The sequence below is a fragment of the Strix uralensis genome, chromosome 2 (genome assembly GCF_047716275.1).
Source record: "Strix uralensis isolate ZFMK-TIS-50842 chromosome 2, bStrUra1, whole genome shotgun sequence".
NCBI lineage: Eukaryota > Metazoa > Chordata > Aves > Strigiformes > Strigidae > Strix > Strix uralensis.
This window is the reverse complement of record NC_133973.1, coordinates 114,777,718-114,792,150: the sequence shown is the minus strand read 5'-3', so window position 1 is coordinate 114,792,150 and position 14,433 is coordinate 114,777,718. Positions and strand designations below refer to the sequence as shown.

Sequence of the window (14,433 nt, the reverse complement as noted above, 5' to 3'; positions counted from 1 at the left end):
ACTGGAAATACACAAAAATCGGGACAAAGAAACAAGTGGGCATAATGCAAAGCTGGGGCAAAGTAGGGTGCCTATTTCTCTCCAGGTCCTTGAATCAGACTAAAGACACTGAAAATTTAGTGTTCTGCTATCGGTGAAACATCAGAAGTCTTCTGTAAAATATCTTATTAGCTCTCAGTTTTGCTTTGCAGATGAAAACATCAGTTCCATCTGTGAGTTACTTAGTCATCTCTGGTGGATCTGTGCAGCTCACAATTAGATGCATCGGTGATGCAATACAAGGAAACTTTTTCAGCTTGTTTTTTAAACCCGGGAAATCGCACAAACATGCAAATAAACACACTGCTAGAAAAACACTAGTAAGATACAGCTTGATCTTAAGAAATGTTAAGTTTAGGTTGCCAATGCAGCCTTGAGGTTATATATTGAGAGGTATACCTCATAACATTGTCTAATTTTTTTCAGTGGGAAAATTATCAGTGTGACTTATTCAGGATACAAGATGTGTGGTGCATGTGTAATGAGCATCCATTTGATAGTCGATTAAGTGTTCGTCGTACAGTTCCATGCCTTACTTTTGCATGCTGTTCACATCCTTCTCATGAAGACAGTTAGTTGGCAGTGTGCTTTACTGTGCAGGTTACAATTACTGCATCCAACTTTGTGGAACGCTTTCCTTATGAAAGAAGAAAGTAGTCTGCATTTTATAGAGACATGGGAAGAAAAAGGATGGCAATTAAATGAAAAAAAAAAAAACAAACCCTAACAGTGCTGGCAAACTAGAGACCCCAGAGTTTTTGAACCTAACCTGTACAGCTGGAAGATGAGGAATGGAGTTAATGACCACCTGTAGAAAGCTTGTTCCAAGTTGCTTAACTGGCCTCAATCTAACAAAGATAGTAATAGAGTCAGTCTCTTTTGGGTAATGCTCGTTTTCTTTCACCATGAGATAATCTTTATGCAGTCCATACTTTAGTCACTAGATACCTTCCAAGATAACCATCAGGGATTCAACGGATGTGTCTTCTTGACTATTCCTAATTAATCTCCAGAATGTATTTGCCATGTGCAGCAAGTAAAACTGAGGTTTGTTGTAGAGAGAATGTGATTGTATATATTGGGGTTATCATAACGCATATGTAAAGGAGCCAAATTGCCTCAAGCAAAGCTATATCCAAGTTTGGCAATCGTCATGCTTTTGTGTGCGGTACATAACCTGTGTTATGGTGTTACGCAGTGAAAGAAATGAAAGTAAAAGTGAATTGTGTCATGATAAATTGAAGAGGGGATGTGCTGCTTTGATCATAAATAATGTAGGTGACTAGTGGTCAGCATTTCCGCAGAACGGGTGTTTCTGGCTCTGAGATTTCATTTTTATGTCTTGAGGAATATTTTATGAAATCTAGAACATCTCATTGGGGTTAGATTAGTGGTGAAGATGCAGTTAATGGCAATGCTGACTTTGCAGTGGAAAAGAGTAAAAATCCATGGTACAATTCAGAAGAGGTAGGATGTTTGAAGTAGACATGGCTCTAATTCTTCTTTTTTTCTTCCTTTCTGAAAAATAATCCCTTTGCCTCATGCTTCTGCTCCTCCTATCTCAAAGGACTTTGCTGTTAGCCAACCTTTTATTGCCCCCCGTTGGCCTCTTCTGTTGTTACTAATGAGCTTCCTATTGATTAATAGTCTCCTGTTCTCATTGGTTTGTATTTTCCCATAATACAGTTTCGTTTCATGTGTCTTTTCTTCCCTGAACCTGCATGTGCTTTCAAATACTAAATTAGCAGTATTGGCTTCCAGCTTATCAAAGTGTGTATTTTCTGTTTTCCCTTCTCTGACTACTAACAGAGCAGGCCTGCACAACACATGGCCCACAGGCTGCATGCTGTCCTCGAAGCTGTTCTTTTTCTTTTTGGTGTAGAAACAGCTGCCAAGATACAGTTAGAGGTGTGGTTCAAGAAGCAGCTCATTGTTTTTGGCTTTCCCAGCAGTGAGGAGGCTGGAGCTGGCTGGCTGGGATGCCTCTGATGCTTGGCTGTTTGCTCAGTACCTCTGTGTGTGCCACTTGGCTAACTGGTTGTGTTCCTCTGGCATTAGTGCTGCTCCTTGACTTGTGGCAGTGGCTTGATCAAAGACACAGGTGGTGCAGGAAGGAGCCTTAGTAGTATTATGCTGGGATATTAAAAGGATATTATAGCAGGATGAGGCAGAGGAGTATCTTGATGTTAAAAGTTTTAATGTCATATTAGAATTGAGCAATTTGGTTGTAAGAGCAGTAGTAAAACGGTAGAAGGTGCATGTTGCTTCCCAGAAATCCAGTTTTCCTTATTTTCATGGGATGAGGTTTATAGCTACATGGCTTCCATTGGACTGCAGGTTATGTAGAAAGTAAGAATCACAACTTTTCAATTAATCACCCTGATCAAAATGAAAAAGGAGGTAACAGTCTTCAGTGTTAATGTTGGCAAAGCCAAGCAATGGAGAAGAATTGGTCTTGCTTGCTTTCGCCATGCTAATGGGTATGCTAAGCATTCTTGAAAAGCCTGAGAAGTAGAGACCATGCTCACTTCAAAGTCTTGCAGCTGAATAAACACAAAGACCTTTGTTCCCAATGCTGCATCTGCCAAGAGTCAAGTAATAAAACTCTCCTTATAGCACAGAAGCTAGTAAATGTCTTCAATTTTTGACTGTTGAGACTGAGTGGAACTACAGTTGTGCTATTTTAAATATAAAATTATGCAGTTGTTTGCATAATGCTTTCTGAAGAAATCTGGTTGCTTTAGTTCAAACAGTTGTGAGTAGGACATGCTGTAGATGGTGCCAAATACGTAACTGTTGAAGACAAGTTTTGGATTGTTTAGAAAGGAAAGCAAAAGGTATCACCCTTTGTAGGTCACAGAATCTGACAACAAAACAATGATTTGTTTGGTTGTGACAATCTCATTCTTTTGCAGGATGACTTCTTTTATAGTCCAATTAACATTATTCTAAAAATTACAAAGTAATATTCTGAAATTACACTTCCAGTAGAGCAGTAATAAGATGAAAAAAATAACTTGTTACATACTACAAAATATTTTGAGATAACACACTTAGCACAGGAATGACCCTGAGGAAAGTGCATATTTTTTCAGGGTTAGGGTGGGGAATACGGAGACAGAGGGAACAAATGCCATCTTTTATGTATTTTGGGGGAAGAGAAATGGTGGAGAAGAAACCAAAAATCCTCACTTAAGATATATGTCTTGTAACATAAGCTATGTAGAATTAGATCTAATTGTGTGCAACAAAGCTATATTCATCCTCTATCTTGATGAGAATTTTGTAACTATATACTTTAGTGCAGGGAGATGAAAGCAAAGCAAACTTATGTGCAGCTATAATTTTGTGTTTCTCTGCTGAACATTGAAGGGTAAAGGCAAAGTGGTGTATAACCTTAGAAGATAGGAATATTTCTTGTAACACTTCTCTTCCTAGCATACTGCACCAAGGAAGTATTGAAAAGATGAATGGTGTCCTGGGCTGCATTAGGTAAAGCACTGCTAACAAATCAAGGGAGGTGATCCTTTCCCTCTGCTCAGCACTGGTGAAGTCACACCTGGAGTGCTGGGCTTCTCAGTACATGAGAGACATGGACATACTGGAGAGAGTCCAGTGAAGGGCCACAAAGATGATGAGGGTACTGGAGCATCTCCCTTGTGAGGAAAGGCTGAGAGCTGGGACTGTTCAACCTGGAGAAGAGAAGGCTCTGGGAATGTCATCCATGCACGTAAATATCTGAAAGGGAGGGTGCAAAGAGTGTGGAGTCAGGTTCTCTTCAGTGGTGCCCAGTGACAGGACCAGAGGCAATGGGCATAAACTGAAACACAGGAGGTTCCCTCTGACCTTCAGGAAATACTTTTTCACTGTGAGTGTGAGCGCTGGCACAGGTTGCCCAGGGAAGTGGTGGAGTCTCCATCCTTGGAGATACTCAAAAGCTGTCTGGACATGGTGCTAGGCAACCAGCTGTAGGTGGCCTCGCTTGAGCCAGAGGGCTGGACCAGTTGACTTCCAGAAGTCCCTTCCCACCACAACCCCTCCGTGATTCTGTGAGGAATATCTAATCTTCAAAATTATTATGAAAATACGAACCTAATATGGAAATGATTTTTACAGTGGTGCTGGTGATCTGCTGTCAGTGTTGTCTTACAGTCTGTATGAAAATAATACTTTTTTTAAAAGACCTTAACTTGCAGGGGTCCTGAATAGGAAACGTTAGTGTGCAATAGGTTCTCTTATGTCTAGGTAAGATAACGATTCACTGTGACAAAAGTTTCAATTTTGACACAGCATCTTTTCACACAGACTTTTTCTAAGAGGAGATGAGTTACTTTGATTAATCCTGGTGCTCGAAGGAAGAGTAAAAACTTCTGAACGAGTATATTCCTATCCTGTAACTTAATTGCTTGAATATTCAGGAATTAACACAGTATTCTGAAAAACTTAATTTCACAGAAAAATTGAGAAATAAAAGAGCATGTGTTTTGTTACTGGTGGAAAGTTCAACAGTGGAAGAACTTTAAGCTGAAGCCTCAGGTTAAATCCTTGGACAGGGATGAATGTGACAGTTCTGTTCTGCAGCAGCTTTCTTTTAAGATGTGAACAGAAACAATTTCTTAATCCCTTTGAAGGGGGGAGGGGGCAGGATGTATGCCAGTCAGCCTAGTTGAATTTTAACTAGTGCTTAAAGAACCTCAATAAATCATAGCAATAGGCAGGCAAAGCAAATGAGTTTATGTGGAACTGAGTGACATTGGTGTGGTGCTTGATTATGAGAACGTTGTTTTTATATATAAACTTCCACATGGTGAAAGTCATGATGTACTAAAAAAGTCTGAAGCTCTCATATGTGCATGCTTGCCTTGCCTGGCAGGCTTAATAGGAATGAATAGTTCATTTTCTTCTCCTGTTAATGGTTTCTCTTACCTTTCTGGAGCTTTCATCCTTTGGGCTTGAGGTTTTTGTGATTGCATTCTTCCTGAAATTGAATTTGTATGAAAAATAGTTCAGCACCATCAGAAGAGATTGAGTAGTGTTATTTAAAATCAAAACTGCCTTCTGGAAAACACAAATAACATATAGTACTTGGGTTTTCTTCTCTCTTTTTCTTTCAAGATATTTTCAGGTGGACTTGGTAGAATTCAGATACAGGAATAACCTACATTAAGATTAAATGCTTTTGTGTGTGGTAGAAATTTTAATATTAAAACAGTTTAAAAATCCTTTACTGATTACATGCAGGTCTTCTATGAATAATGTTAAGGTAAGAAGCTTGTGCATATGTAATAGAAGTGAGCAAAATGAAAAAATCATGAAAGAGAGTAGTAAAGTGAAGGTTTTTAACCTTATTCAAGGTACAGCGTACAAGCAGTTGTTAAAGCAAGAGCTGCCCAAGATTGGTGAGAGAAGCTTTGGTTTTTCAGAATCCTGGTTCACGTAAAACATGTTTGCACCTTGAACGAGACTTGACTTTGTAAAAGCACAATTGATGTTCATAGGCTTTGTTTACACTGCTTTCAGAATCCTGAACAATGTGTTCTGTTGCAACCTGTCTTGCACGCACTATATGTTTTTAGTGATCGTATCAGCACTGATTTTCATCATCGCAGTCACCTATTCACATTGCAAGTCTGTTGATTGAATATTTAACTCCTGTACTAGAATATTGATATCATAAAAGTGCTTGGTTCCAAGTTTAATCCATATGCTTAACCATCTTTGGTACCAACCCAGATCTTGATACCATATTTATTCCTGTTCTGACAGACTTTTTGAATTAAAATTATTATGAAAATCTGAGTGTTAGAAATAGACATTAACACTATTTTTGTCTACACCTGGACTAATTTTGTGCAAAACTGAAAGGTCCCCTTTAAGAAATTTCTTCCTAAACCATTTTCTCTTATAAGGATCAGTGTGGAAAAAGAAAGGATAGATAATAGGATTGCTTTTCAAATATTTGTGAAAAACTATTTAACTTCCCTTCCTGACTAAGCAATGGAAATAATATGACATATGAATAGTTAAGCTAGTATAATCCAGAAATTATTTATTTTGATGTATTCTTATTCTTACTTTGATGACAGTGGACAGAGGATGAACATCCTTGAACTTCCACAAGATTGTTAATGTAGTATGGGCCTCCCAAAGTATTAATCTTATTTTGTACAGATAGGTGAACTTTGTTTCACTAGAGGCATCCCCTCTGTGTAAAGAATCAATTGTTGATCACTAACCTTTTAGTGAGAGTTACATTGTGTCAGTTCACTGTATTTAGGAACATGAGACACCTGGCATCAAAATAAGAGTCTATAGCAAATGGCTTTCCTCATTTAGGTCTTGAAAAAGCTGAAGGTTTACATAGTATTTACATGTGTACAGATATTACGCATTGTCCTAGGACATCTGCATGTGCTATAGTTCTGCTTCATATAGTACTACGTACTTGTATGGAATGAAGAGTTGTATCATTGAAGCCTGAATGATTGTAGAAAGCTTGCTGTAGCAAAGGAGCACAGATGATGGAAATAGTACATGGGGGAATAAAGCATTGAGGGATTGAGCATGTTCTTGCGAGGGTAATGTTTGATGATACCTGCTGAGGTACCTAAATTTTATGAAATCTTGATCTTCAAGTTACTTTTCTAATTAGTTGCAGACTGTTTTTTTTTAAATTTTTTTTTTTTTTTACAACTTGCTTTCCACATAAAAATTACTTTACACAATCTATTTGTTCTTTTAGATACGAGTATTAAAAGCTGCAGCTTCTGGAGAAGTCAGTAATAGTATGAAAGCTGCAAATGTTGAGAAACTTGAATTGCATTAGGTTTACGGTTCTACCATATTGGATAACACTCCAGCTTCTGTTGGTTCTCCTCTGTTCTTACCAAATTTACTCCTGAATATTGATCTTCCTGGTCAAGAATTAGATGAAGTGGCATTGAAGTATGATGTAGTAAGCTTCTTGCCCTTTGCCACCAACATTGAGATTGGCCATGGAAAAATGTAATCGTGAAGAGCGACTCTAGTGATCAGTTTTGAGTCTTAGTCTGTGTCTAGACTACTAAATTAAACATGCCTGGAAACCTTCCTTGATGCTTAGGGCCAGCTGGCACAAAAAGGCCTGTTTGTGCTGGTGTTCGCTCGCTCGGTAAAGCAGAGGCTGCATGCAAACTGTCTATTTGAAGGGATTTCAAACCTTTTCACTGCTCAGTAGCGCCTGGAAATTGGCTGGGAGACTCCTTGTTGATGTGGGCCAAAAGCATGCCAGAGAATATTTTAACAAATTACCGGTCAGCTCTCTCAGTGATGGAGAACACTTCCTGACTTTGCCTTGCTTTTCTTCTCACACTTTTTCTTCCTGTTGGGACACTGGTCAAAGAAAATAATAAGCAGGAATAAGAGAAGACACTTCTAAACTTCTCTGTCAAAGCAGTGGTAGCTCTCAGAGCAGCACTGCCTCATTTAGTCCAGTTTATTGCTAGCCTATATCTCTAGAGGAATGTAGGAGAAGCAGGTAGAGCCTAGGAGGAATGTTGCGAGGGTTTCGGATGTCCTGCTGGCTTACAAGATTTATGTGATTTTGCTGAAAGGTCTCAAAGGTTTTGTTTTTAAAAAGAATCTATTAAATGCTCTACTAATTTGCATATTTTTCATTGGAAAAGTTTCATGTTATAATAGTGTATAATAAAGGGAGGAGTTGTTCCAGGAGTACAACATGACAGAATGTTTAAAGGACATAAATATTTGGCTTATCTAACACTTTGACAACATACAGGAAGAGAACCATAGGTTTGGTAGATCCTTCCAAGTTAGAAAACATTCATGAAGATAGTGGTTTTTTAATATACAGTCATTTTTGGTTTTCATTGTTCATGCGTGAAATGCTTTATTTTACTAAACGTTTGTCAACTACAAGTCACTGTCTGCTTAGAGTATTTACTAAGTGGGGAATGAGCACAGATTTCATAGCCTCTTCTTAAAATTTCTGAATGTCATCCTCAATGCCTTCAGTGTTTTATAGCTTTATTTTACATGTACAATTTTGTCTTTTTTTTTTTCAGAGGATGACAAATAGCAGCAGCTCCCCTAGCCTTCTCAATGACAGTGCCAAGCAGTACGCAGGCCATGGTAAGTACTTTTAAAGTATTACGAATTAGAAGTACGTTTGGAAACTTAAGAGATTCACTTCTGCAGAACTGAGACTTAAGAGAGTGTGGTTTTTCTCCTCTGATTTGAGATGCAGTAGAACTTCATTTTTTTAACAGTAGTATATCGTGTGATTACTTTTAATACAAAGCTGAAGTGCTGTTGAACTTAAATTTTCAGCCTTCTCTTTGCTTCAGTGGGGAAAAACTAAAAAAAGTCATTATTGGTCTTGTCACTTCAAGTGAAATGCTAGTTTGGATATCCACTGATAGCTTAAGCATTCATGTTGCCCCACAATAGCATCCCTTTTTATTGTGCTTTTCAAATGAATAATTGTGTGGAATGAATGTACAGGTTTTTATTCTTAAATTTAGGGTGTACATTTCACAAAACTTGTATCTCAACTCATGATTTTTAAAAGATACTAAGTTTTGTTCTGTAGGCAATACTTTACCTCTTATAATTTTTTTCCCTCCTATAGGGAATGTGGTTTTCAACTGAACAAAATATTTCTATAGTGCAGGCCTACATATTCTCTAAGTTGTTGTGGAGGGTATATTGAACTTCTGCAATGGGCTTCTCAGAATCACTGCAGATTATTTCAGCTGTAGCTGTCAAATTGAGTTCTTTAAAGAGGGTATTACTCCCTTATGGCAAGGGCATACATTTAAAATACATTTCTGCTCTGAAAATTGCTGTGTAAATGATGTTCTAGAAGTCCATTTGCATGTCTGACCCTGCAGCTAGTCTACTTACTAGGGTTATAATTTTTTAAGCATGATAGTAACTACTATAAAATTAACTTACTTGAAAGTCAAGATTTGTAGGGTTTTTTCTCTTTTTTTCCTTCCTCCTGGTTTATTTCCAGTAGGTTTTGTGATAATTCTGCTTCTTTTGTCCCACTGAACAATTAGCTATTCAAGGCAGTGGAGGTCTTCAGTTTTAAATGCAGTCAGAGTTTGACTGTGACAGGCCGAATAGTGATGGTGATGCATGCGAAGGAGAGAAACCAGACTGACTTTTGGAAACCAGTTTAAATTCTGTTGTGTCTCAAGTCCTTTTCTTCCCCCTCCTTTCTGCCCCACCAAGCTGTGCTTCACTTGTAGAATTACCCTTTTCAGGAGTATTGATTAATGTTGAAGAAAGTGTTTACAGCTGGCAGTCATCAGCTAATTTGACAGCTCTACCCGTGCAGTTTAAAGTTGCAGCTGTCGTTGTTCAGTTTTTGGTGCTTCAACTCTGGAAAGGATACACAGGGACAAAGCAAAAGCAATAAAAAGCTACTAACAGAATGTAGACTTTTGCTACTCCTCGTTCTGATTTAAATTTGTGCAGAACAGTGACAGGACAAGTAAGATCCACATCATTATTTGTAAGACTATGTTGTACAGAAGATTACTAATTTCAGGTAACTGGAGATGAAGGCTTTGAAATGTTAGATGGACATTAAATAGTGTCAACAGCAATTAAACTTACTAAATTCTGCTAATGAGCACCATTTCAATTGAGCACTTGCACAGAATCTAATAAATGCTGCTATTTTTAGCAGTGTGGTTGCTAAACATAGTTTTATCAAAAGGATTTTTTCCATACAGAAGTTAAAAAAATGTAAAATTTCTTTTTAATATTAGAGATATATAAATGTTGGTTTACATTCTTTTTACAGATCCACTAACTTCACCAAATTCATCCTTGTTTAATGACTTTGCTGCCCTCAGTGTGTCTCAAAGGAGGAAGGTAGGCAACAACTAAATTTTAAGTAGCATATTCGTATGTGAGTTGACAGGGAAGAAGATCTGGAATAACTTGAAATGCTAGGTGAAATAAGGATAATTCTTCTGATGTTACTAGATTTATTTTTATATGTTGCTGTTGATATAAGTAAGATTTTACTACTTCATTTTTCCTACACGGGATCAGACTGCTTCTACTATAAAGAAATATTCCAAGCACTTGTAAACTGAAGTTTATAAGAATGCTTTGAATATGAAAATTAGGACATAGACCACTGAATTTAAAGACAAATTATTTTTATTGTACTGAGACATAAGCCACCTGCAAGCCTTCATGGCACAAGTTCTGAATACATAAACAATCATTCCCCCGTTTACTTGTACCTGATGTGAAAGTAATTTTTGCAGTTTGAAATACATTTATTTTGAAAGACACTCTATGATATTATTGGGAATTCTTTTTCTGCTCTAATCTGTACTAAGAAAACTTTCTTTTGCTGAAGGCTAGATTGAATCTTCACCTTTGACCTGTGCCAACACAGGTTGTGGTGTTTTCCAGTTATACACTTACAAATGCAGTGGCCGGAATAAGAGACAAAAGTTTGGTCACACCAGAGTTCCTTCTCATTTTTTGAACTGTGGCTTATCAAAAAACATTATCTTGTGCCAACCAGTTATCAAATTTTACTTTTACTGATGACTTTTATGTTTTATTACTTTTCTTATTATCTGCATGATCTTGAACTTTCCTGTGTTGATAATGCATTGTCTTGAAAGCAAGCTACATCAGCATGGGGTGTGACTTTTTATAGAGCTTCATTTGTGTGCTGGCAATTGAGAGCTCTGTATCATTCCTGCAAGTGAAGATTAAGCTTAAAGATAATTACTATAGTTGGCCCATCGGACTAATGTTCCTTGAAGTGAAATGCTGTTGTAGAATGTATCCAAACTACATGGAATCTCTGAATTGCCCTTTTCCTTAATGCCAGTATGGTGCACTGGAAGTTGGATGTAAACAACTATAAATGTGTTGTTTATCCACTTAACAAGCATAATAAGAATGAAAATAAGCATACATTCCTTTTTAACAGAGTCTGCAAGAACTGTATACACACACATGCATGTGAATGTATGTGCATAGATGTATGTATGTGCATGTGTGTGTGCTTTTGTATATAAACCAAAGAAAATGAGCTATTGTACAGAAGTATTGTCAGAGTGACCACTGCCTCTAAAAATTACTTCAAAGTTAATTAAACAGTACAAAATAAAAACAAACCAATTAATGTTTGAGTGTAAAGCTCGAATAACTCAAAGCTCAAATACTAATGTAGAGTCTTTTCTGACTTGGTCGTCTTTTTGCCCAAGAAAAAAATCACCAAATTAAGCCACCTGCCGCTAAAATATTATCAAGAGAAAGATTTATCTGTGAAACTGATTGACTTGGATTTTTTCCAACTAATATTTCATATGTAACTGGCATTAATTGAAAGAGGTTTGTGTTTTGCTTTGTATATTAATAATTTATTGTTTGTTATGACTGATATTTTGTAATGTATGTTTGTATAAAAAGTTATTAAATAATACTAGTATAGGGGAAGTTTTAATCTAATATTACTTGAGCTGTCTAAAATCTAGGCATCCAGGCTCCCTCTATAGTCAGCAGAGAGAGGTGAGCAGCTTTAAAGGAATATTCAGCTCACATTGAGAAAAGTATTTTGGAAAAGACTAGATGTCAGTGTCTGCTTTAAGTGGGTAAAAATTAATGACTGAAATGATGAGAAATTAATTGTACTTTAGTGACTAACTGACTTTTACTACCAGACAATACATTGCAAATAGTCATGGATGTAGTTTCTTAGTATTTTTAGTATTTGTTGAGTACAATATTCAAATTGTATTAAGTGATTTCCTCAAAGGCACTAAATGCTTGAGTGACAGGTATTTAAAAACTTATGTGATTTCCTCCCACCCCAGTTACTGGGGTTTACTTAGATCTTGAGCAGTGTGATTTATCAGGCCAGTGCTTGATGCCTGCTGTAAGACAAGATAGATAGCCTTCTAGAAGTGTGTGCTTCTGTTCACTGACTGTAAAGGGAGCCTTGGTGACTAGCTCAACTGTAGGTGTTTACAACATCTACTATTTGAGAAAAAAAAAAAAACCTTTCCATTTTCTTGCTAAGAGCCCAGGGCTAAGGTTTTGTTTGTTCTGAACTAGCTGGCAAAACCAGCATTTCCTTCGTTTATCACTGACTTGGAGGACAGATATAATACAGTCTTGGTAAGTGAATAAAGAGCAATCACTTTTCTTTACAAATTAGAATTATGATATTTTAAATATTTAGAACTGTTAAGTTATTTGCAACTGTGTAAAAACTGCATGTTTGTTTTATGTAAAACCATGAATAGTTTCTGTAAAAGAATGTAATAAGTAGGTGTAGTAAGCAAGGAAGTTAAGTTTATTAGTCTTTATTGTCTCTGAATATTGCTGATCATGTTATCCTGGCAGCCCTTTAACAATGGGCAAGCCATATGGAGATAAATATTTGATATCAATAAAATATTAAAGATAAGACTTGATAATTGTAATTATGAATATCCTTGCTTTTTAATTAGTCAGCTTTTTTGAAGCTAGTTAGTGTGACTGGGCTATTTAAGTTGCTTATGATTATTTTGATGTTTAAAGACGTTCTGCTTTTTGTTTAAAAAGTAAACATAGTCCTTGAATTTTTATGAACATTCTTGAGGTTGTTTTCTCTGTTCAGAAATTATTAAACTGCATTTCAATTTTAGATTTCAGGAAAGCTAAGATTACTATTTAAAGACATTTTTATAGGATACTTAAAATGAAATCAAAGGAGCTAAGTATTTCTGTAGATGGAGCCTTGGTGGAGGTTCTGTCAACTGTAAAACCTTCTGGATTTACTGTCCGGTTGTTGTAACTCCACATGCAGTAAGACAAGCAACCTTAAAGTGAATATCCTATAAGAGATTTCCAGGTAAGTATTAATCTACAATGCACAAATAGGATTTGTGAAGCATGGAACAAAAGCTAGAGTTAGTAATAGACTAACCCTCTTTCCTGAGAATAATGATGTCACACTTATTTTATTTTTTCTTCAAATACATGTTATGCTTGTTAAAAATATGGCGGCATTCTGAACTTGAACTTCTCAGGTGTTTTTCCTAAATTGGCTTTAGCCATTATCTACAAAAAAGTTATTCTCTAAACCCTGAAATGATCTGACTGGAAAACTTGCATTCATTTTGGTGGTTCTGGTAAACACTTCATAAAAATATGTGAAACATAACTGATCAGAATCTGTTGCCAAGGGAATGACAGCTTAATGCACTAAAAAGAAAATATATGATGAAACTTTTGTTTAAATTTGTTCTGAGACTGTTGCCACCAATCCAGGCGAAAGTGTTTCCTTACTTGTCACAGGTCAGCTTTACAGGGTAGTAAAAAGCCTTGCTTTTACATTTTACTTGTTTTTTTCATACCTTCAATCCTCATGAAAAGTGAACTCTTCTGAAAGTTCCTAACACTGGTTTATTTCCACTTCATTTTTTTAATTGTTCAGTCACACGTAGAGGAGGGCCATTAAGGTAATAACCACTGCTAGTCCATAGTCTGCAAGGAATGAACCAACTGCTGTAATGAACAACTTTCAATACAGTTTTAATGCTGTTTTGTATGTATTTTGTTTAGAACTCCTTTCATTGTTTTTAGGTGAGTAAAAGCCAGAACCAAAGGACTCTAAACTAGATTAGAATGGAAAGTGTAGTAGAGATTATCTCGACTGAAGTTCGCTCAGAACAGGGTGGTGCTGTTTAGTGCTCTATGGACATCTACAGCAGGTTAGACGGGACAGCAGACTTCTTTAATTCATATACTTTGATCAGCAGTAATAAATGTGCAGAGAAAATTATTTTGAAACAAAAGACTGCCTGTAAGCCTTGTCTGCATAAATGCAAGCTTTTTAATGAGTACCAGAAGAGTTTCCCCTCTCCTGTTAAAGAAGAGAATAAAGTTAATTTCAGGTCCCGTGGAAACCAAATTCTTAAGACCTAAACTATTGCCAGTTTATTTTTGAATGTCCTGTCCTCCATCTAGTGTTGTTACCTGTTGGGAAGCTATATTTCTCTGCAGGTTCCATCTCCAACTCTATCTTGACACCTCTGATACCTATCTTTATATTACTCAGTGGTGTTCATTGAAAAGCCATGTGTGCCCTGTTTGGTCTTGCTGTATTTACCTTTATTGAAAATGTGCCAAGACAATTGTTTCATGTTTCATATCCTCCTGAATACCATCTCACAAACACAAATCATGCTCTGAGAAGTTGAGGGGTCATCACCAAAGACCTCATCATGTTACTGTGTTGTAAACTGCAGAATTATGGCTGCACTGACTTTATAATGTACCTGGGCTAAATTTATATTGCAAACCTGAAATTTTGCTTCTGGGATTATACACTGCTACTGCAGTCATAAAACATTACAGTTTATA

At 36.6% G+C, this 14,433-nt stretch overlaps 1 protein-coding gene across 9 annotated transcripts in view; it reads left to right on the top strand.

Moving 5' to 3' along the window:
• Positions 1-14,433, top strand: part of PAN3 (poly(A) specific ribonuclease subunit PAN3) — an 82,043-nt gene that overhangs the window by 15,712 nt on the left and 51,898 nt on the right. For all 9 annotated transcript variants that reach the window (XR_012627699.1, XR_012627700.1, XR_012627701.1 and 6 more), the window contains 3 exons: positions 8,103-8,169; positions 9,854-9,924; positions 12,139-12,201. Coding sequence is in view for 6 of the 9 variants with exons in the window: in XM_074859902.1 (XP_074716003.1) it covers positions 8,103-8,169; positions 9,854-9,924; positions 12,139-12,201 (201 nt within the window). In the remaining 3 variants the exon portion in view is untranslated. The remainder of the gene's footprint in view (positions 1-8,102; positions 8,170-9,853; positions 9,925-12,138; positions 12,202-14,433) is intronic.